The following is a 20766-nucleotide window of genomic DNA, read 5'->3' as shown; positions in this document are numbered from 1 at the left end:
CCACACAGTCTCGCCAGCCACATTTAGTCTACACAATGCCTTCTAGCAAATTAGAGAAAGGTACCCCTTCTTCAATCTGGCCCCTGGATTCCAGCTCCCCGCCCCCCCCACCCCCCCCACCCCCCCCACCCCCCCGGCCTGCTCACCCCTCAGTCAGGGGCCCTGCGCAGGTGCGTGGTGGCCCCAGGCATGCGCATTGCATGTATGATCCTGCCGCCTCTCTGTGCCCCTGCTGTATCCCGACTGCCCAGCCACAACCACAGCAGGGCACTGAGCTGACTGCTTGCGGCCGAGATCCCTATAGTGCATCTACCCAGAGACCTTAAAGGAGGGGGAGGGGCACCCAGAGAGCATCCATTTGGTGTATGTGGTCCACACAGATGTGTCCACAGGAGTGCAATGGGTGCATGTATCCACAGTGTGTCCACGTGGGTGACATGTTTCCTTTGTGGCCTCTGACTCCCAAAGGGAACTTCTATTTCCTGGAGGGTGCCAATGACGCCCTGCTTTGTGGGAACAGCAGCGATGCTGGGTGAGTGATACTGGGGAGTGGGAAAAACTGTCCCAGGGGTGTTGGAAGATGGGAGCTGATTAGGGACAGGAACGTGGGGGTGGTGGGAATTTGAGGAAGACCCATGGACATGACTGAAACACTTCCCTGTTTGGGGGATACAGACAGAACTATAGGATTTTTTTCCCTTGGGCTCCCCCATCTGTCCCTCAGCTGGTATTCTCTTCCCTCCCTAAAACCAGCACCCCATTTTATCCCCAGGCACTGCCCCGAGGGTTACGAGTGTATCAAGGCTGGGCGGAACCCCAACTATGGCTACACCAGCTATGACACCTTCAGCTGGGCCTTCCTGGCTCTCTTCCGCCTCATGACACAGGATTATTGGGAGAACCTCTTCCAGCTGGTACAACTGCCCCCACCCTGCCTCTCAGCCCTACGGCCACCTCTCCCATCCCTACAGTCTTCTCAGGGCTTGGCGGGACCCAGAGCAAGGCCACCTCCTCCCTGAGACTCCCCTCAGTGCCCCCACACACAGGTTCTTGGAGCCCTCTGACACTGGGGACCCACCCACATCCAAGCCACAGCCTTTTCTCCCTTTACCAGTTTTGCCTTAAGTACTGAGATCTGGGCCTGGCACAGACCCCCAGGCCTCACAGGAAGCAGTCGGGCCACTTAGAAATTCAACTCTGCTCTTATACAGTTATTTAGCTTCTACTGTTTGCATGGAAGGCAGGTTGAGTCTAGAGCAACAATGCCTTCTGGCCACTGATAATGTTTCTACCACTGACGATATTAACGATAGTAATAATGATAACTACTATTTGTTGAGCTCTTACTAGCTGCCAGGAACTGTAGAACTGTAGGATTCAAGCTGACCCCAAAGCTCATGTTCACCATTTTTTAAATCCTGGCTCTCTGATCTCAAGATGTCTATCTCAGGTCCTCAGGGATCTCTGAGCCAGGAGCCCAGGGAAGTCTGGATCCCAAGTATATATTTTGAAGCTCCCCAGAATGTGGCTTAGCCTGCCAAAGATGACCATACCCTGCCTCAAGGTCCTCAAATCGCCAGGCTCTGTGAGGGACCTGTTTACCTATCTGGGCAATGGGTATGTGGAGAGGGGTGGTGGGTGAAATCCGGCAGGGTACCATGTGACACCCCCTCTCTTCCTCCCCCCGCCTCTTAGACCCTCCGAGCAGCTGGGAAGACCTACATGATCTTCTTCGTGGTCATCATTTTCCTGGGCTCCTTCTACCTCATCAATCTGATCCTGGCAGTGGTGGCCATGGCATACGCAGAGCAGAACGAGGCCACCCTGGCTGAGGATCAGGAGAAAGAAGAAGAGTTTCAGCAGATGCTGGAGAAATTCAAAAAGCAGCAGGAAGAGCTGGAGAAGGTCTGAACTCAGGGAGAGGAGGCCGAGGATCCAGGGAGCTCCCTGCCCCTCAGCCTGGGTTCTCCCGGGCAGGCGGAGGGTGAGGGAGAGGCATGGGGTAGAGGCTGCAAGGCAGGGCGAGCGCTAGGCCCCAGGCTGGGGGCTTTGGTGGGATGGGAGGTCTAGGCAGTAGAAAGAGTAGTTTGCAGCTTTGTGCCTCTGTTTCCCCGTGAACAACAGGGATCTGGAGCAGTTAAACCTGAAGTAGCCTTCCAGCTCAAATATCTATGGTTTTGTGATTCTTTTGGGGGCAGGAAATGGGTCTGTGCTGAGGGAGAGGTGGGTCCTGATGAGGCCCCAGGGAGCAGCTGCCCATTTCTTACCATCTCATCAAGTGTAGGGTCAATCAAAGCTTCAGAGAATAGAGGGTCTTTGGGGATGAAGGTCTTCAGTCACTTTGGCCCCTACCCTGTCAGCCCCACTGCCACAGAGATTGCCCCCCAAACTGCACCGGGCTCAGTGCAGGAAAAGAAGAGGGGCCCCCATCCTAAAGCACTTGGAAAGAAACTCTGAGAGTCAGGCCATCCACCGGGCTCAGAGATGGACTCCATGCGCACCACCCTTGCTGACCCACAGGCCAAGGCCGCCCAGGCTCTGGAAGGCGGGGAGGCAGATGGGGACCCAGCCCACGGTAAAGACTGCAATGGCAGCCTAGACACATCACTGGGGGAGAAGGGGCCTCCAAGGCAGAGCTGCAGCGCAGACAGCGGTATCTCTGATGCTATGGAAGGTGAGTGCTCCACACCCCTGTAGACATCCTGTTCTGCCTGTCCTGCCCATCAGGCCACTCGGGCTCCTGGTAGGGGGGTGCACATGGGGACCTGGCTGGGCCCAGCATTGGGAGGACAGTACTTTATACAGGTGTGGAAGAAATGGCTGTGATAAATATAGTGCTGGCTTAGCTTGGCCCAGTCCTGACTGCAATGCCAGGCTGCTGTGGGAACTGGGGCTTTCCAGGAGAGCCTGGGGGGCTGCCAAGGCAATGGGGAAGGACAGGATAATGATACTAACCAGCAAGGCCCAGTGTTCTGCTAACTGGAAATCCTGCTCTTAAGTGTCTTCTGGGTGAAAGTTAAAGGTCAAAGATCAAACTCTGCCCGGGTAGAGTCACAGATTCTCCATACTAAATCCCTGTACTGCCCTTATAAGTCTCAGGGAAAGAACAGGATACGGTAACAAGGGCAGGGTGGATAGACACAACATGGATAGATGGATGGATGGATGATGGATGGAAGGTTGGATGGATGGGTGGATGGGTGGATGGATAGGTGGGTGGGAAGGTTGGATAGATGGATGGATGGATGGATGGATGGATGGATGAATAGATATATGGATGGGCTAAAGGTTAATGAATGCGAAGAGACATAAGTGTATGGATAGATGAAAGGAAAGGGGGAGGGAGGGAAAAGGGGAGGGAGTGAAGGGAAGGAGGAAGCAAGAGAAGGAAGAATAAAGGAAATCTGACAAAGAAGAGATCTGGTCCCCTTCCCATGTCCCCCTCCCCTTCCTTGTGCCAGGAAGGACTTGGAGGGCCGAGAACTTTGCAGACCTCTGGAGGGCACCATCTCACCTGATTTTGTGTGACAGCATCCAGGAGTCTGTGCTCTGTCAGAGAATGTCCCAGGAGATGCTCAGCATCACTGGCTGAGGAGATCACTCAACACTGCCCTTGCTGGGACCCTTGTGAGAAGTTCTGGGTGTCAGACATTGTTTGAGGCACCTGCCCTAGCACCCAGCTTGGGGGTAGGGATGTTACCATCAGACTAGAATCTGCAGCCTTTGAGAGGTCCAATTCCCTGCTAATTCCCTGGGGTGTCCCAGTCATACTGTCAAACCCAGGTCCCCATGGGACTGCCCCCCCCCCTCCAGTCCCCTTTCCTCATCTACGAGTTTATTGGCTCATAAACTTCTGGTGGTAACAAAGTGAGATCATGCCTAGGCTGAGGACACCCACAGGCAACGGAGGCCTTGAAGGCCAGGAGGAAGGGCAGCTTTATCCATGGGCCTAACAGCGTTCTAGTGCTAAGGTGGCAAGAATAGACAGTGATTCCAGAAAGCCACTGTGGTGGGAAAGGACAGACTGGCTGGAGACACTCTGGTGGTGTCAGCTTTACTGGGAATGGGAGGGAGAGCCCTCAGGGGGAACCTCGGTCTGCTCCTGAGTGGCCCTGGCCAGCAGCAGGTGGAATGGGACCCAGCCCTCTACAGTGGCCTCCCACCTCTCCCTAGGGACCCTCGCGCCCAGCCAGAGATCACAGCTCCAGACCTCCGTCAGGGAGTGAGAGTCATTGAGGGGCAGGCTTTGTGCGGTGGGGGACCCGAGAAGGAGCAGCTGCAGGTGGAGCCTTAAGAGAAGGGGCTTCAGACAAGCCTGGCTAAAGGGGTGGAGTTTTGAGGGTCAGAGCAAATGGGCAGGGCTTTGGGGGTTGGACCCTGTGGGCGGGGCCTGCAGGGGCAGGTCTTGAGGGTGACTGGGTGAGAGAGGGGCTTGGTGTAGGCCTGGCTGAAGGCTATGGGTTGGAGAGGTGGAGTTCAAGGGGCAGGCCTAGAAGGTGGGACCTAAGATACAGGCCCGGGAAGGAGGACATGGGTAGGATCCTCATCAGGTGTGTTTCTACCCTGTTCCCAGAGCTGGAAGAGGCCCACCAGAAGTGCCCACCATGGTGGTACAAGTGTGCCCACAAAGTGCTCATATGGAACTGCTGCACCCCATGGGTGAAGTTCAAGAACATCATCCACCTGATTGTCATGGACCCCTTTGTGGACCTGGGCATCACCATCTGCATCGTGCTCAACACCCTCTTCATGGCCATGGAGCATTACCCCATGACAGAGGAGTTTGACAACGTGCTCACCGTGGGCAACCTGGTAGGGAGGGGACAGGGAGAGGTATCTCTCCCACGCAGGACAGGAGAGGGGCCACAGGGCCCTATGGGGCCAGCTGGGCTGTTTGGAAATATGTGGCACTATTGGGGGGCATACAAGGGTCATTTTCCCAGCATGGGGGGCATGAGCTGATGTACAGGGAGGTATATGGGGTGATCCATGGGACGTGGAGTTTGGGTTTTAGGGTATTTGCAGGCAGAGAGAGTAGGGATGAAGTGCTGGACATTTTAGGACCCAGAGTCAGGGGATCTGGGGTCTAGGTCATGCCCTAGAGGCAGAGGTGGGGGAATGGTTGACAGGTCTCCACTTTCAGAGGTTGTTGTGGGCCTAAGAGGGACCAAGAGACCTGAAAGTGGGGGCGTATAGCCATGGGCACCCAGGCCCAAGAGGCCCCAGGGGATATTACCCCAACCCTAACCCCCTGCCCACTACCATTTCTCCAGCATGGTCAGGCCAGCTCCCCTCCGGCCTTTCCTGCCCCGCTATTGTTGACACACACTGATCCGCGCGCTTATCCCTGCCCATTAGGAGCATTATCACCTCGTTTCCAGCCTCCGTGGAGCCTGACAAAGGGAAAAAGCCGCCTCATCCTCCAGCCCTGCCCCGCCCTTCCCAATTCCCTTAGATATTTTTCCAGATGGCAGATGGGCAAGATGTTCTCCCCACCCCGAGGGTGCGGGGAGCCCAGGGAGAATAAAATTTGGGGGCCAGCAGCAGTAGGAGGACTGTGTGGGTGGCATGGGCATCAGACCCTAGACTTCCCAGCCTGTGCGAGGCGGGCACTTCTATCCCATGGAGATGCCTGTGGCAGCCATGCCAGGCTGGGCTGGAGGGGCAAGGGCATGCTCTGGGCGTGCAGCTGCTGGGGTGTGCGTGATGGGCCTCGCCCGCTGCCTGCTCACCCCCTGCCCACACTCTGCTGCCGTCTGGGCACCTGCCACGGCCAGGGACAGCTACTGGGAGGGGCTCAGCATGTGCACAGGCAGGCTGTGGACCAGGGCAGCTGGTGCCCGGCAGGAGGGGGCCATGCCCAGGGAGCTTTCAGAGGCTAGGCAGCCCGTGCACCCCTGTGCCAGGTTTGTGGGGAGCAGCTCTGGTCTTCCCATGGATCCTTGACCTCGCCCCCTTTTGGCCCCTACCGTAGACTTCTGAGTCCACTGAGATTTGCTGAGTTCTGGGACCCCTGCCAGTCAGGGTAGAGAGGGTAGAGTGTAGAGACAGGAAGACTGAATTAAGCACCCCAACACCTGACTTTGAGATCTGACTCGTTCCCGGATGGGTGGCAGGAGCGAGCACTTGCTGTTTCTCTCTCTGAGCCCTCAACGTTCTCATCTCTGGGACAAGTGACAGTCACTCCCAACTGCATAGGGAGCGGCACACCAGTGAGGTCATGATGTGAACCACAGAGTGCTCTATGAGTTCTAAGTACTGTGGTGGAGGTCGGCCCCAAGAAGTTAAGTGACTGGCCCATGGTCACAAGGCCAGAAGTGCATGGGTTCGGGTCTGTCTCTGCTCTGTGGCCTGGCCATTGCACTCTTCACTCACATCCACACACACATGGGCAGTGGGTTCTGCTGCCTGCACCGCCCCCCCCACTCAGGGCTCTGGACCGCCCCCCTCAGGCCCCGCGGGCTCTGCCAGGAGGTGGAAGTCACAGGGAGACTCCAAAGCCCCGGGCTCCCTGAGGCTCTGTGACGCGGATGGCACCCCACCCCACAGGTTTTCACAGGCATCTTCACAGCAGAGATGGTACTGAAGCTCATCGCCCTGGACCCCTACGAGTACTTCCAGCAGGGCTGGAACATCTTTGACAGTATCATCGTCACCCTCAGCCTGGTGGAGCTGGGCCTGGCCAACGTGCAGGGACTGTCCGTGCTCCGCTCCTTTCGGCTGGTGCGTGAGGCCCCGGGGCCAGGCTGAGGAGGGGTGGGGTGGGGGTGCCAGGAGGGTCAGAGGAGAGATCCCCAAGAAGCCACTTGTGCTTCTCAGAACACTAGGAACCTCTCTTACTAGAAATGGGGAGAAAGAGAGCACCCCCCGTTATCACAGATGGCTGCCGGGGGCCGAAATGACAGCCCCAGGAGCTGACCCCTAGTGACCTTGGGTGACAGTGGAGCAGGGACCATATTGCAGACCTGAAGCCTGGGACTCAGGAAGCATCAGTAGTGGAATTGGGAGTCCAATTTAGTATCCTGTCCACCACCCTATAGGAGTGCTTCTGTATTTTTTTGACTTCATTCGGGGGCCTTTCGTTCATGCACAAACGTATAGAGTATAATGAACCTCTGTGTACCTGTCACCTACTCCAATGGCCATTAACCTTCTGTCATTCGTGTTCCATCCGTCCCCCACTTCTGGGAGGGAGGAGAAGTAGGTGAAAGCAACTCCTGACACAATGTGACTTGTAAATACTTCAGTCTGTATCTTTAAGAGATGAGGGACTCTTTCTTTTGAACACATAAAGAGGATGAGGTGATCGGATACGAGTATTCCCATTTAATAGAGAGGCAGACTGAGGCCTCAGATCACTCATGGGAGAGTTCTTTCTCCTAAAGATGCAGCTCCCTCCGGTTGGGCCGGGGGTCCCTGGGCCTCATTGCCCCCTGCCCTCCCCCTGCCCGGCAGCTGCGTGTCTTTAAGCTGGCCAAGTCGTGGCCAACGCTGAACATGCTCATCAAGATCATCGGCAACTCAGTGGGCGCGCTGGGCAACCTGACGCTGGTGCTGGCCATCATCGTGTTCATCTTTGCCGTCGTGGGCATGCAGCTGTTCGGCAAGAGCTACAAGGAGTGTGTGTGCAAGATCGCCGCGGACTGTAGCCTGCCCCGCTGGCACATGCACGACTTCTTCCACTCCTTCCTCATCGTCTTCCGCATCCTGTGCGGGGAGTGGATCGAGACCATGTGGGACTGCATGGAGGTGGCCGGCCAGGCCATGTGCCTCACCGTCTTCCTCATGGTCATGGTCATCGGCAACCTAGTGGTGAGTTACGGCCACTGGGTGGCTCCCCCACCCCCACCCGGGGAAACCCGCACATATCCTTTTCCTTTATTTTTTTTTAATTTATTTTTGAGAGACAGAGCAAGCAGGGGAAAGGCAGAGAGAGAGGGAAAGAGAATCCCAAGCAGGCTCTGCGCTGGCAGCACGGAGCCCGACATGGGGCTCGAGCTCATGAACTGTGAGGTCATGACCTGAGCCAAAATCAAGAGTCAGACTCTTAACACCCCCCACGCTCTGTTTCCTTTAATCGAGCTGTCCTTCAAGGACTTTTTTTTCCCCATGTGGTCACACTGTATGAAATCCCTAATACTTGCCTGTGTCCTCCCTCTCCCACCCAAGAAGGCAATTTTATATGGTTTAACCCAGTGGCTCTCTAATTTTGACCTGCTTGAGGATCACCTGGGAGTTTCTTAAAACCCAGATGCCTGGCCCCACTCCCGCAGAGCGATTCAGCAGCTCTGAGCCAGGGCCTGGGAATCTGCATTTCTAACGAATGCGGCTGCTGCCGGTGCAGAGACCACACTGTGAATAGTACTGTTGAAACTTAGTGTTTGGGACAAAGTAACATGATAACTGGAGTCAGACCCACGCTCCAGTCCCAGCTCCGTTGTCATCTGTGTGACCTTGAATAAGTTACTGCTCTCTGGTCAGCTGGTTTCTCTGACTTCACATGGAAGAAAAATGGCGGGCACCTCACGGGGAGGCTGCAAGGCTTGACTGTGACAGTGTGCAGGAAGGCGCCACGTAGGGTTGGCACCAGAACTTCTGGGCCTCCTGTCCTTCTCCCACCGGCTCACCCCTCTCCGTTTCTGGAATCACCCGGGAGCAGGGAGAATCCAGAGATGGCATAAACTGCCTCCATCCTGCCGCTTTCTGTGGCTCAGGGCTTGGCCTGTGGGGCTGGCACAGAGGAGGAGCTGCAGGAGGCCACGAGGCACAAGGGTGGGGGCCGTGACCAGCATTTCTGTGGTAGGGCCTGGGAAGGCGTGTCTCCTCGTCCTGACACCCACGACTCCTCCCCTGGTCGGGGTGGGTGGTGTTCCTGCCAGGACTGCTGTGCCTGGCTGCCCCCTGCAGCGGCCGACACTGCCCTGGGCAACCAGGGTAGGAAGCCACACGTCCCCACGTTCCGCAAAGTCTTGAGGAATCCTTGGGCTGCTGGGTCAGCGCTTCTCAGATATCGCTGAGCTCTGTCTGGGGGCAGGGGTAGACCGATGGGGAGGGGTGTCACCTCCACTGGGGAAGAGACCATGGGATGAGGTCCTGAGCCCCCAGGGAGAGCTAGGCAGGAGAACCCAGGCTGGCTGTCGAGGCCTTGCAGAGAGACAGAAGATGCCCCATCAGAACTTCGAGGCAGGATTGGGGAGGGGGTAGCTGGGTCTGAGAAGTTTGTGAAGGTAAGTTTAAGAGGCTAGGGTGACCAAAAGGGTCTGCTGTGGGTTTCTGTCTGAATGTGTGTAAACTCAAAAACATTCCAAGCCCCTGCTTTGCCACTTACTGACTAGGAGACCTTGAGCAAATTATTTAACCTCTCTCTGGCCTCAGTTTTTCTCATCTGGAAAATGGGGACGATGATGGTGATGACCCATTTCACAGGATGGTCTGAGTGCTCACCAAAGCGCATGGTCTACAAGGCCAGGGGAGTCCAAATGTTACAGGCCTGTGGGGGAAGAGGGAGTGGTGGTTTAGGTACCCGCCGTTGGCATCACACCCCCAAGTATTAGGCTCCTACCATGTGCCGGTCCCTGCACAAAGGGCTTTACATGCGTTATCCCTAATGCTCTCCACAACCCTGGGAGGCAGGTAACGTTGGTGCTGTGCTCCGAGGAGGCACAGCCTGGAACCACACAGCTAGTGTGAAACTGAGCCCAGACTGGAACCTGGGCCTATGTCATGCCAACAACATCAGTAATAGCAGCAGTGGTAAGAATGATGGTGTCAATACCAGCAATAACAACGGTGACGACTGACCTCTATTTACATTTGTCTAACATTCTGAGCGCTTTCTGTGTATCTCTCTAAATGCTCGCCACCGCCCGGTGGGGACATGCTGTTTTATCTCTGTCTTGTAGATGGGGAAGCAAAGGCTCAGGGAGGTAAGCTAGGCACCTGCACAGGATTTGAACCCAAGCAGTGTGGCTCCAGAGTCTGGAACCACTGCACTGCCTTTGTGTGCATGTCACTCTCACCCCCGCCACACACACACGCACACACATGCACACACACACATGCACACACGCCACTGATACCCTTTTCCAGCCCAGCTCTGTGGCTCTCTCACTCTGCTCAGAGGGAGTGGAGCGGCCCAGGGAGGCGGCACTGTCCCCGCCCACTGCCCCCCCCCCCCCCAGCCTCATGGGAGGTGATGTCTGCCAGAGGACACTGCGGCATCCTGCCAGAGAGTGTGGGGACCCATGTCCCCTGCATCATGGCGCTTGAGCACTTCCTCTGGGTTACTGTGAAGAAGAGGAAATGACCGAGGTCATAGGTAACCCACCCCTCAGAGCCCCTGGGGGGAACATGGTGTCCATCCCCCTTCCCTCCAGCCCTCCTCCCCACGCCTTGCCCGAGGCAGCTATTTCTGTCCCAGGAAGGAGCCGTGTGCAAACCCTGCTGACCCAGAGAGCAGCTAATTCCCATCTCAGATGTGTTTCTGGCAACTGGATGCTTCCCCCCGACAAAGGGAAAGAAAGACCAATAAATTTTGGTTGGGGGCAGAAGCAGAAAAGTCTCTAGGGAGTATAGAGATGGGGAGGAATCCCCCTCGCATGTTCTCCCCAAGAGAGTTATATATGTACACACACACACACACACACACACACACACACACACATTAAAGATATTATCCTAACATGATTTTTAAGGCAATGATAAAAAGACCTTGGAGGACCCGGTGAAAGCTAGGCAGTGAGAGACACATGGCGAAGTTGGTCAAGGGTGGCAGATGGACATGTACAGGCTCCCCTACTCTTTCGTGTCCACTCACACACCAAGCCCTGACCCAAGGCCCCCGGTACGACCCAGGCCTGCCACCCCAGCTGAACTTCACCTTCCTCCTCATTCCCTGGGGGCGGGGGGATAGAGTGGTGGATGGTAGGGCCACCATACTGTGCAACTTCTGAGGTTACCATTCACACTGTAGCCTAAACGAATGATGTCCTCTAAAGATGTGCAATGACTGGAAGCCTGGGTCTAGTCCTGGTTGTGTTGTGTGTCGTAGGGCAAGTCACTCCACCACTCTGGGACTCAGTCTCCTTATTAATAATATGCTGAGCTGGCCTCAGAGTTAACCATAGTCTTCTGTGTACCTTGTACCTTCTGTCATTGCACGCGTAACAGCCAACAAGTTTTGAGTGCCTACTGTGTGCTCTATTGATCTTTTAACCCTGACAACAATGCCAGGAAGTGGGCACTGGAATCATCCCCATCATACAGATGAGGAAACCGAGGTACAGAGCAGTGATATGATTTGCTTCAGGACACACAGCTAGTAAACTGGGGTTTTACCCCAAGCAGCATGGTTTCAAAGCCTGTGCAGCCCCATCTCTACTGCCATGAAAACCCACTGCATCGTATTCATGGCACTGATCGAATGTCTCTACCAGGTTGGGGAGCCACGACACCGCAGTGGGAGAGACTCAGCACATTCCTGTCCCTGAAAAATAAAGCTAGAGACCAGAGGGGTAGACCAGTCGCCTCTTAAGGCCTTCAATAGGAATATGGGAAGAAAATTAGGTGGAGCAGGGAATCCCAAAGAAAGAGAAGGGGGTGAATAACAGTAGGTCAAATGCCCTTCCCAGAGCAATAGGGTACAGGGATATGAACACCAGGGAGCACAGCCTCTATTAACAGACAGGAAAAAGGGGCGCCTGGGTGGCTCAGGCAGTGAAGCGTCTGACTTTGGCTCAGGTCATGATCTCGCGGTTCACAGGTTCAAGCCCTGTGCTGGGCTCTGTGCTGACAGCTGGGAGCCTGGAACCTGCTTCAGATTCTCTGCCCCTCCACCACCCCCACTCTGTCCCTCTGACTCTCTGTCTCTCAAAAGTAAATAAACATTAAAAATAAATAAATAAATAAATAAATAAACCAGAGAGAAAAAAGAAGGCTCAACAGATTCAGGGTCTCAATAAGTCCTGGAAACTCAGAGACATGAGCTCTGTTCTTTGTTCTGCATTCCCCAGCAGTGGAGTTAGAAGACAGGATCATGGAAAGAGTCCCTGTCACCCAGTGGGCCTCCCCAAATCCTGCCTCTGCCATGGTCTTACGGAATCCTATCGTGCGCCTAAGCCTCAGTTCCCTTATCTACAAAGCGGGGCGATAGTAACACTCCTCACTTCCCCAAGCAGCTGTGAGAATCCCATTAGGTAATACTCTTTTAAACGCCTAGCATGTGGCCGTTCTGATCTGGAGGCCCGAGGCCCCTCAGGCTGGCCGAAGGCGGCACCCTCACGGGCCCAGGGGTTGAGCTGAGCTTCCTCCAACCGCTGCCCCCCAGGTCCTGAACCTCTTCTTGGCGCTGCTGCTGAGCTCCTTCAGCGCCGACAGCCTGGCAGCCTCAGATGAGGACGGCGAGATGAACAACCTGCAGATCGCCATTGGGCGCATCAAGTGGGGCATCGGCTTTGCCAAAGCCTTTCTCCTGGGGCTGCTGCGCGGCAAGATCCTGAGCCCCAAGGAAATCATGCTCAGCCTCGGGGGGCCCGAGGAGGCCGGGGCGGCAGAGGAGGCTGGGGAGAGTGCCTCGGAGGATGAGAAGAAGGAGCCGCCGCCCGAGGAGGATGACAAGGACCTGAAGAAGGACAATCACATCCTGAGCCACGTGGGCCTGGTGGACGGCTCTCCCCCCAGCATTGAGCTGGATCACCTCAACTTCATCAACAACCCCTACCTGACCATTCACGTGCCCATCGCCTCCGAGGAGTCCGACCTGGAGATGCCCACGGAGGAGGACACTGACACTTTCTCAGAGCCTGAGGATGGCAAGGTAAGCCCATCACGGGGCCTGGCTTGACGGGGTCAGGGGTGAGATAGATATGGCTTCGAACTTTGTGTGACCTTGGACAAGTCCCAACTCTTCTCTGAGCCTCACTTTCTCCCTCTGTAAAATGAGGGTAATGGCACCTACCTCGGCGAGCATTTGGTGAGATGCTGTGTATGAAGCACATGGCACGCTCTCTGTGCCTGGTGACTGCTGTTACTGCTGGCAACACGGTGATTCTGATGGGCCCTGACTGTCCTTCCCTAGTGTCCCTTCGCTCCGCAACGCCACCTGGGCCCCATCTCACCAGCAGGTGGTGCTCTTGGACAGGATGTTCTTACCTGTGACACCTTAGCTCCAGGATTGGGATCCCAGAGGCCTCTCTCAATCCCCCTCTGGGCTTGAAGTCCTTGCCATTATCATGTGTTTCTGTTTAGTCCCCACTGGGGCTAGTCCCAATCTCCCAGTGTGGGCCAAAGTGCTGGGTCTGGGATCTGAGGGGTGGAGGGGGTTGGGGGCCAATCAGGTTGGGTATAAGGAGAGCAGAGGGCTGGGCACAGCCTCAGCAGGAGCCTTGACCCACCCACCCAGGAGATGCCCCTTCCTCCTGCCCCTCCCCTGCAGGGGTGACAGAGGGACTGGTAGTCATGCCCCAGAAGCTCAGGCTGAGGCTAGGGCCTTGCCTGGACCTCACCGGGGAGCTGGTTCTGAGCCCCCAGGCTTCCCCTCGCCTGGCAGGGGAAGGGCTAGCAGATCAGCTAGGGCAGAGCCCCCTGCCCACCCCCACCCTATCGGCCTTGGGCCTGGCTGGGTACTGGAGCCTGAAAGAACTTTGCCCTAAAAGCTCTTGACTCCTTATTCCCCCTAAATATGTGGCATGCTGACTTACCAGGGGGCCGTATGCCTGCCAAGCTATAAATACCCAGGGAAATGTGGCACCAACCTCGGTATGAGGAGCGGGGGTGGGGGAGTGCTGGAGAGCTTGGAGGGCCAAGGCTCTGGGGACTCTGAGAGGGGCAAGCATGGCTCCAAGGGGGATTGTGGCAGCTGGGACACACAGGCAGGACAAATGACTCAGGGCGTGAACTAATGTCTGCCTCAGTTTCTCTTTCTGTCAACTGGGCACAAGGACCTCTGTAATTTTCTGGTCACCATTCTGGATCCAGAACTGCCCCCCAAGCTGCCTGCAGGGGCCTTCAGGGGCCTCACCTCCAGCCATGAAGGGGTCCCCTTGATGAGGGAGCCTAGGGCTAGGAGCCTGGCCTGGGACAGTGCCAGCAGGATGTGGCAGAGCCCCGGCCAGGCCAAAGCACCAGCCTCCCCACCCCCCACTCCCACCCCCAGGTTCCTTTGGCCCCAGGCTAGAGCTTCAGCTGAGGAGAGTTTTCCTTTCTTTCTGGATTCCTCAGCCCAACAGACCCTGGGAATGGGAAGGCTTAGACCTTCACGCCTGCAGGCTGTGGCAGCCCCAGTGCCATCCCGGCCCCTTTCTTGCTCCCTCAAAAGTCCCTTCAGGCCTCTCATTCCTCTACTATCACACCCTGTGCCTCCTAGGACCCCCAGCCTGGCTCAGCCACCCCCCAGCCTGCTTGTCTCCAGCCTCCTCCCTTACCTGAGGCCCTCCCCTGCCTCCTTGTGCCCTCACCATCCCTTCCCAGGCCTCAGCCCTGCCCTGATCCACATCTAAGTGCCATGGTCACTGTGGTTCTTCTGCAAGGGCCGCAGTGCTGGCTCTATAATCCAGGGTTGAGTGAATGAATGAATGAAAGAATGATGAATGAATGAGTAGGTCTGCTCCACCCCCTCTTTCTCCTCTGCCTCCTGGTCTCCCATCCTGACCTCCTCCGCGCACCTGGTGGGAGGACCCAGGGGTCATGTGACCCTGTGGCCCCTGCAGCAGCCACCGCAGCCCCTCGATGGGAACTCCTCCGTCTGCAGCACCGCCGACTATAAGCCCCCCGAGGAAGACCCCGAGGAGCAGGCTGAAGAGAACCCCGAAGGGGAACAGCCTGAGGAGTGCTTCACAGAGGGTGAGGACAAGCCTGTGTGCATGTACCCCCCACCTCACCTGGTGCCTCCCCCAGCCCGGCAGCCCCTGGAAGGGACAGGCCATGCCAGGGGCCTGGGGCAGGGGGGTGGTGGTGGACAACAGCCCCGGCCCGGCCACAGCCAATTGTGCCCTTGAGGACATCTCAGGATCCTGTGCATCACGGAAACCATGCAGAGCCTTTTCCCCCCCACACCTGATGCCGCCTGTTCTGACACACCCCAGAGGGAATACAACCCCAAGGAGGGGTGTCAGAGCCTGGGATGCCTCCCAGCCCCTGATCCCCTGAACCTCAAGTACACGCAGCCCCTGAGGACTGCCTTGCAGAATCTCCACAGGGCTCTGAGTGTGACCCAGCCCAAAGCAAGTGCCTGGGAATGGCTGCTTTAAGACCGGTCTCCTCCTTGGCCTCATCTGGGGAGAAGCCTGCCCAGCCCTTCAGGAGATAGCCCTGCAGAAACACTGGGCCTGGGCTGGGCAGCCTAAGGCTGCTTGGGAGAGGAGGAGAAGATGAGGACGGCTGCACCTGGGAAGGTGGTGGGAACACACTGATTGTGCGTCCAGAGGCCGCCCCCAGTCCTGTGACATGGCGCCCTTGCCCCCTTCCCTCCCCCAGCCTGTGTGCAACGCTGCCCTTTCCTCTACGTGGACATCTCCCAGGGCCGCGGGAAGATGTGGTGGACCCTCCGCAGGGCCTGCTTCAAGATCGTCGAGCATAACTGGTTCGAGACCTTCATTGTCTTCATGATCCTGCTCAGCAGCGGGGCCTTGGTAGGCACGGCCCTGGGGACGGGCATGGGCAGAGGACCTCCCAGGGCTCCCTCCTTTCCACACCGTGGGAGGGACGAGACCTGGGCAGTCTGGGACCCAGACAATCCTAAAATGACCTACCTGTGGTTGCAGGATATGAGGTAGAATGTGTGAATTTTCTTATAGTGACAGATGGGGTCCAGCTCCGGTGCACCCCCAGCAACAGGTGCCAACCAGCGCAGAGGCGGGAAGACCCTGGGAATGTTGAGGTTGGGGGAGGGGGCCAGGGTTAAAGATGTGGCACTGTGAAGTCCCTCCGAGCAGATGACTGAGTGTTGCCCCTGGGGAAGGGGAGCTGAAGGGCTCCTCCCCGTGGGAGAGCTCACTTGCCCCCACGGTGGGCCCGGGGAGTCTGCGAGAAGCCAGCAGCCTGCCCCTGGCCTGGCCCCTAGTGCTGCTGGGAGGCAGCAGCATAGGGCAGATTTGGGGGGGGCGTGGCTGTTGCCCCAGCCTCCTGCCCCGGCCACCCCTGGCTGTGCTGGTGCCCCCAGGCCTTCGAGGACATTTACATCGAGCAGCGGCGGACCATCCGCACCATCTTGGAGTATGCCGACAAGGTTTTCACCTACATCTTCATCCTGGAAATGCTGCTCAAGTGGGTGGCCTACGGCTTCAAGGTGTACTTCACCAATGCCTGGTGCTGGCTTGACTTCCTCATTGTGGATGTGAGTGTGCCCCCCACCCCCCAGCCCCGTGGCCAGATCCAGAAGCATTCCTGTGGCCAAGGACCTTAGGGAGCCCTGACTCTAAGGCCCTGCACCTCCTGATCACCCCACCCTCCCTTTGCAGGTCTCCATCATCAGCCTGGTGGCCAACTGGTTGGGCTACTCGGAGCTGGGACCCATCAAATCCCTGAGGACGCTGCGAGCCCTGCGTCCCCTGAGGGCACTGTCCCGATTTGAGGGCATGAGGGTGGGTACTGAGGGGGACTCTGAGTAGGGCTAGGGATCGGGGGAGCAGCCAGTGCAGGGCAAGGTGAAGGGGGCGCAGGTCTATACTCCAGCCACCACTGGGGAAGGAGAGGCCTTGGGCTCTGGGCTCTGCTGAAGGCCAGACTTGAGGGCCCCCAGACATCGCACACCACCCAAGTGCCCCTCCGTAGCTTATCTCTGCCATCACTGGGAGGCAGCAGAGACTGCATCACCTCCCAGGAGGGGCCATGAGGGCACCGAGGCCTGAGAGAAGAAGAAGGAAAGCAGGTCTGGGGTGGACAGGTGTCCCTCCCAGCCTCAGACTGGGGCCTGCCAGGGCTCTGAGACCTGGATGAGCCAGCAGGTACTTGTGCCTGCCCGTCCTTCCCTCAGGCCCTTGAGAATAGAAGTGACAGTAAATACAGGGTTTGGCCAAGACAAATGGGATTTCCCCAGCCAAGAGAGGTCTGTTGGGAATAAAACCCACTCAGAGGGACAAACTTCTGTGAAGCAGCTGGTTGTAGGCCAGCAGTGCACTCAGCCCGAGTGACTCCCTCCTGTTCATGCAAGGGGCTGGCCAATGCTGGACACCTCCCCAGCCCCCCACCCCCACCCCACCAAAACCAGGGGCCCTTTCCCACCGAGGGGAAATGGCCTGCCCATGGCCATGCAGCCAAGAATAGAGCTACCCCAGGCATCACCAGGTTTGTGCCACCTACTCTATCTGGAGGTCCTAAAGAGCCTCTCCTTGAAAAAGGACAGGTCTCAGATTTAGCCCGGCCTGACACAGTGAGGTTGGCCTGTGTGGCCAGCCCTGGCCACAGGGCTCCAGTCTCAGGTTCCTTCTGCTTTGAAGACCCCAGTGGCTTCTTTTCTGTGTCTGTGTCTCTAATGCTTTGAGCAGATGAGCAGGGGGCCGGGTCACGGGGGCTGAGTTTCCTATGGGGGCTGAGGAAGGAGTGTTTGTCTCCTGCCTAGTGACCCGTGGCCAGGCTGCTTCCAGAGAAGCCTAGTGCCCTGACTCTGGGCTGATGGCTCCAGCCAAGCAGAGAGCCCTCTTCAACCACTAGGCCAGCAGCACCCCCAACCCTACTCTTCAGTTCCCCATCACCCACCCCCACCCCCAACATACAGCCCAGCAGACTTCTCCCCCTGGCCTGGCTCAGATCAACCCTCCTCCAGGAAGCTGTCCCTGAATAACAATGCCCAGCCCTGTCTGGTCCCCTTGTTAGTGTAGGTGGAGGGCCCTGTCCTAAAGGGGACTGGGTAAAGACCTGGCAATGACCCCTTCCCCCGGCCCCCCAGGTGGTGGTGAATGCCCTCTTGGGAGCCATCCCCTCCATCATGAACGTGCTGCTTGTCTGCCTCATCTTCTGGCTCATCTTCAGCATCATGGGCGTCAACCTGTTTGCCGGCAAGTTCTACTACTGCATCAATACCACCACCTCTGAGAGGTTTGACATCTCTGAGGTCAACAACAAGTCTGAGTGTGAAAGCCTGATGCACACGGGCCAGGTCCGCTGGCTCAACGTCAAGGTCAACTATGACAATGTGGGTCTAGGCTACCTCTCCCTCCTGCAGGTGGTGAGTGTAACCTGCTGCCCTTGCACGAAACTGGCATGGAGGTGCTCCTAGACTGTCATTGTCCCTAAGCCCACTGCTCCTTGTTAGGAGGCCGCCCACCCTGCTTCTGGTGCTATGGGACCCTGACGTACTATCTAGACCACTCTGGTCTCTATTTGATGCCTGCCCCTTGGGGCTCTGGGGAGGACCAGACGGGTGAGGAGGGAGACTTATGGATGGTGGAAACAGGAAGCAGCCCCTCCCCTCACGCCCAACCACACTCTCACAGGCCACCTTCAAGGGCTGGATGGACATCATGTATGCAGCTGTGGACTCCCGGGAGGTGAGTGGGGCTCCCTGAGATACGGCTGGTGGGCCAGCCAGGGAAGAGGACTCAGACCAGACACACACAACGGCACATTCTGCCCATCCCCACCCCCGTGCCGCCTCCTCAGGAGGCCGCAAACTCAGCAGCCTGGGGGGATGGGTGGAAGGGTCCACCCCTGGGCCCCAGGCCCTTCCTGCCCACAGTGAGATGGGAAGCAAGGGGCAGCCAGCATGTCCCCCCAGATCTCCCCATTCCATCCCGTCCTGTCCTGTGGACTCTGCAGAAGGAGGAACAGCCACAGTATGAGGTGAACATCTACATGTACCTCTATTTTGTCATCTTCATCATCTTCGGGTCCTTCTTCACCCTCAACCTCTTTATTGGCGTCATCATCGACAACTTCAACCAGCAGAAGAAGAAGATGAGTATCCAGCCCGGCCATCCCGGGGCTCTGTCCTCCCTCCCTCTGCTCACCCGTCCCTTCATATATTCACTCATGCCACCTCAGCACCTGCTGTGCTGTGGCTGGCCGCGTGATTGGGGCAGCAAGCCTGGGTTCACGTCCTACCCAGCGACTTTGAACAAGTGATTTGACCTCTAAGAACCTTATTTAAAAATGAGGTTGATGCTACCTGCCTGGCTAGGCCATTCAGAGGACCCAACACGATACTGATGGAGAGCATCTGTCCCAAAACAAGCTATGGGGCAGCGCTGATCCTCACCCCTCTGTCTGTCACCTCACTCCCCTCCCTCCCTCCCTTCTCCAGACCCCTCAGTCCCCCTTCACTTCTTCCCTCAGCCCCCATCTCTGGCCCCTCCAGGTCCCCCTCCTGGTGTGGGGGTTGCTTTAAGGGTGGTGCCTGAGGTAGGGAGGTCCTGGAGGCAGAGAAGAGGGACCTCCAACCTTACAGGCCCCATCTCATTATACTTTGGAGGGAAAGACATCTTCATGACGGAGGAACAGAAGAAATACTATAATGCCATGAAGAAGCTTGGCTCCAAGAAGCCTCAGAAGCCAATTCCCCGGCCCCAGGTACCAGCCCTCTGAGCCCCTCCTCTGGCAGCCTCTATGAACCAATGAGGGCAAAATGCAGGCTGCACTCTGCCCACCAGGCTGTGTCGCTGGTGTGAGGCCGGGTCCACCTGCAGGGAAGCTGGGGTCACCAGCCAGGAGGAATGGGGCCTCTTTATAACTGCACAGAGGCACCGCATGTGGGAGCGGCAGCTGCCTGATAAACCCCAGTCACTGCTTTACCCCTCACTTGGCCCTGCACAGCCCCCCAGTGTCCGCCCACCCCTCCAGCTGGTGGCCTCAGGGGCAAGGGCCCCTAGAAGTGGGAGGAAGAGGACCCTCCTGAGTGAGCAGTGACTTTGGGAGAAGGATGAGAGGTTGCTGGGGGAACTTTATGGGAGGAACGGTCCTAGAGTGAGGAAGATACCCACAGACCCCACAGGATGATCTGTTCTGAGGGATCCCAGCCCCCCACTGCCCTGGCCGACTCTGCCACAAGCCCTGACACACCTCTTCTCTCTCTCTCTCTCTCTCTCTCTCTCTCTCTGTCTCTCTGTCATGCTGTTGTGTCATCTTGTGTCTCCCTCCTGTCCACATCCTGTGTGGGTCCTTACCACTGCCCCCCCACATCCACCCACGTGCACCCCTGCACTCCTACCCATGCTGCAGAACAAGATCCAGGGCATGGTGTATGACTGCGTGACTAAGCAGGTGTTCGACATCACGATCATGATCCTCATCTGCCTCAACATGGTCACCATGATGGTGGAGACAGACGACCAGAGCCAGCTCAAAGTGGACATCCTGTACAACATCAACATGGTCTTCATCATCATCTTCACCGGGGAGTGTGTGCTCAAGATGCTCGCCCTGCGCCAGTACTATTTCACCGTCGGCTGGAACATCTTCGACTTTGTGGTTGTCATCCTGTCCATTGTGGGTGAGCGGGGCCAGGCCGGGCTGAGTCATCCAGGAGGACCGGGTGCTCCCGTTCTCGTGCACCTGCTCGTGCACCTGGAAAGCTCACACGCACACTTACACCCACACGTGTGTCCATGCACCTGGCATTCACAAAGGCACCCAGGGTGGGCTCACGGGCAGTCCGTCACCTGCACACACATGAATGCACAGCTAGAAACATTTACCTGACCGGTAGATGCACACTCAGGTGCCCATGTGCTAAGCGGAAGACATAAGATCGTGCCGGTATCCATACACACAGGGGAAGTGCGCAGACGTGTGTGTAATTATGATAGCAACTAGCTACCATTTATTGATCACTTATTA

The 20766-nt window shown here is 57.1% G+C and overlaps 1 protein-coding gene across 1 annotated transcript in view; it reads left to right on the top strand.

The window, feature by feature from the left end:
• Positions 1-20766, top strand: part of SCN4A (sodium voltage-gated channel alpha subunit 4) — a 29808-nt gene that overhangs the window by 5227 nt on the left and 3815 nt on the right. Inside the window, exons 7-23 of the mRNA XM_047833624.1 lie at positions 469-532; positions 773-914; positions 1696-1905; positions 2521-2674; positions 4574-4812; positions 6550-6723; positions 7456-7812; positions 12326-12814; positions 14706-14838; positions 15472-15626; positions 16157-16330; positions 16455-16577; positions 17882-18160; positions 18429-18482; positions 18751-18888; positions 19396-19500; positions 20149-20419. Of these exons, the coding sequence (XP_047689580.1) occupies positions 469-532; positions 773-914; positions 1696-1905; positions 2521-2674; positions 4574-4812; positions 6550-6723; positions 7456-7812; positions 12326-12814; positions 14706-14838; positions 15472-15626; positions 16157-16330; positions 16455-16577; positions 17882-18160; positions 18429-18482; positions 18751-18888; positions 19396-19500; positions 20149-20419 (3261 nt within the window). The remainder of the gene's footprint in view (positions 1-468; positions 533-772; positions 915-1695; positions 1906-2520; positions 2675-4573; positions 4813-6549; positions 6724-7455; positions 7813-12325; positions 12815-14705; positions 14839-15471; positions 15627-16156; positions 16331-16454; positions 16578-17881; positions 18161-18428; positions 18483-18750; positions 18889-19395; positions 19501-20148; positions 20420-20766) is intronic.

The sequence above is a fragment of the Prionailurus viverrinus genome, chromosome E1 (genome assembly GCF_022837055.1).
Source record: "Prionailurus viverrinus isolate Anna chromosome E1, UM_Priviv_1.0, whole genome shotgun sequence".
NCBI classification, from domain to species: domain Eukaryota; kingdom Metazoa; phylum Chordata; class Mammalia; order Carnivora; family Felidae; genus Prionailurus; species Prionailurus viverrinus.
Note: the sequence above shows the minus strand (reverse complement) of the source record. Positions and strands in the feature narration are given on the sequence as shown.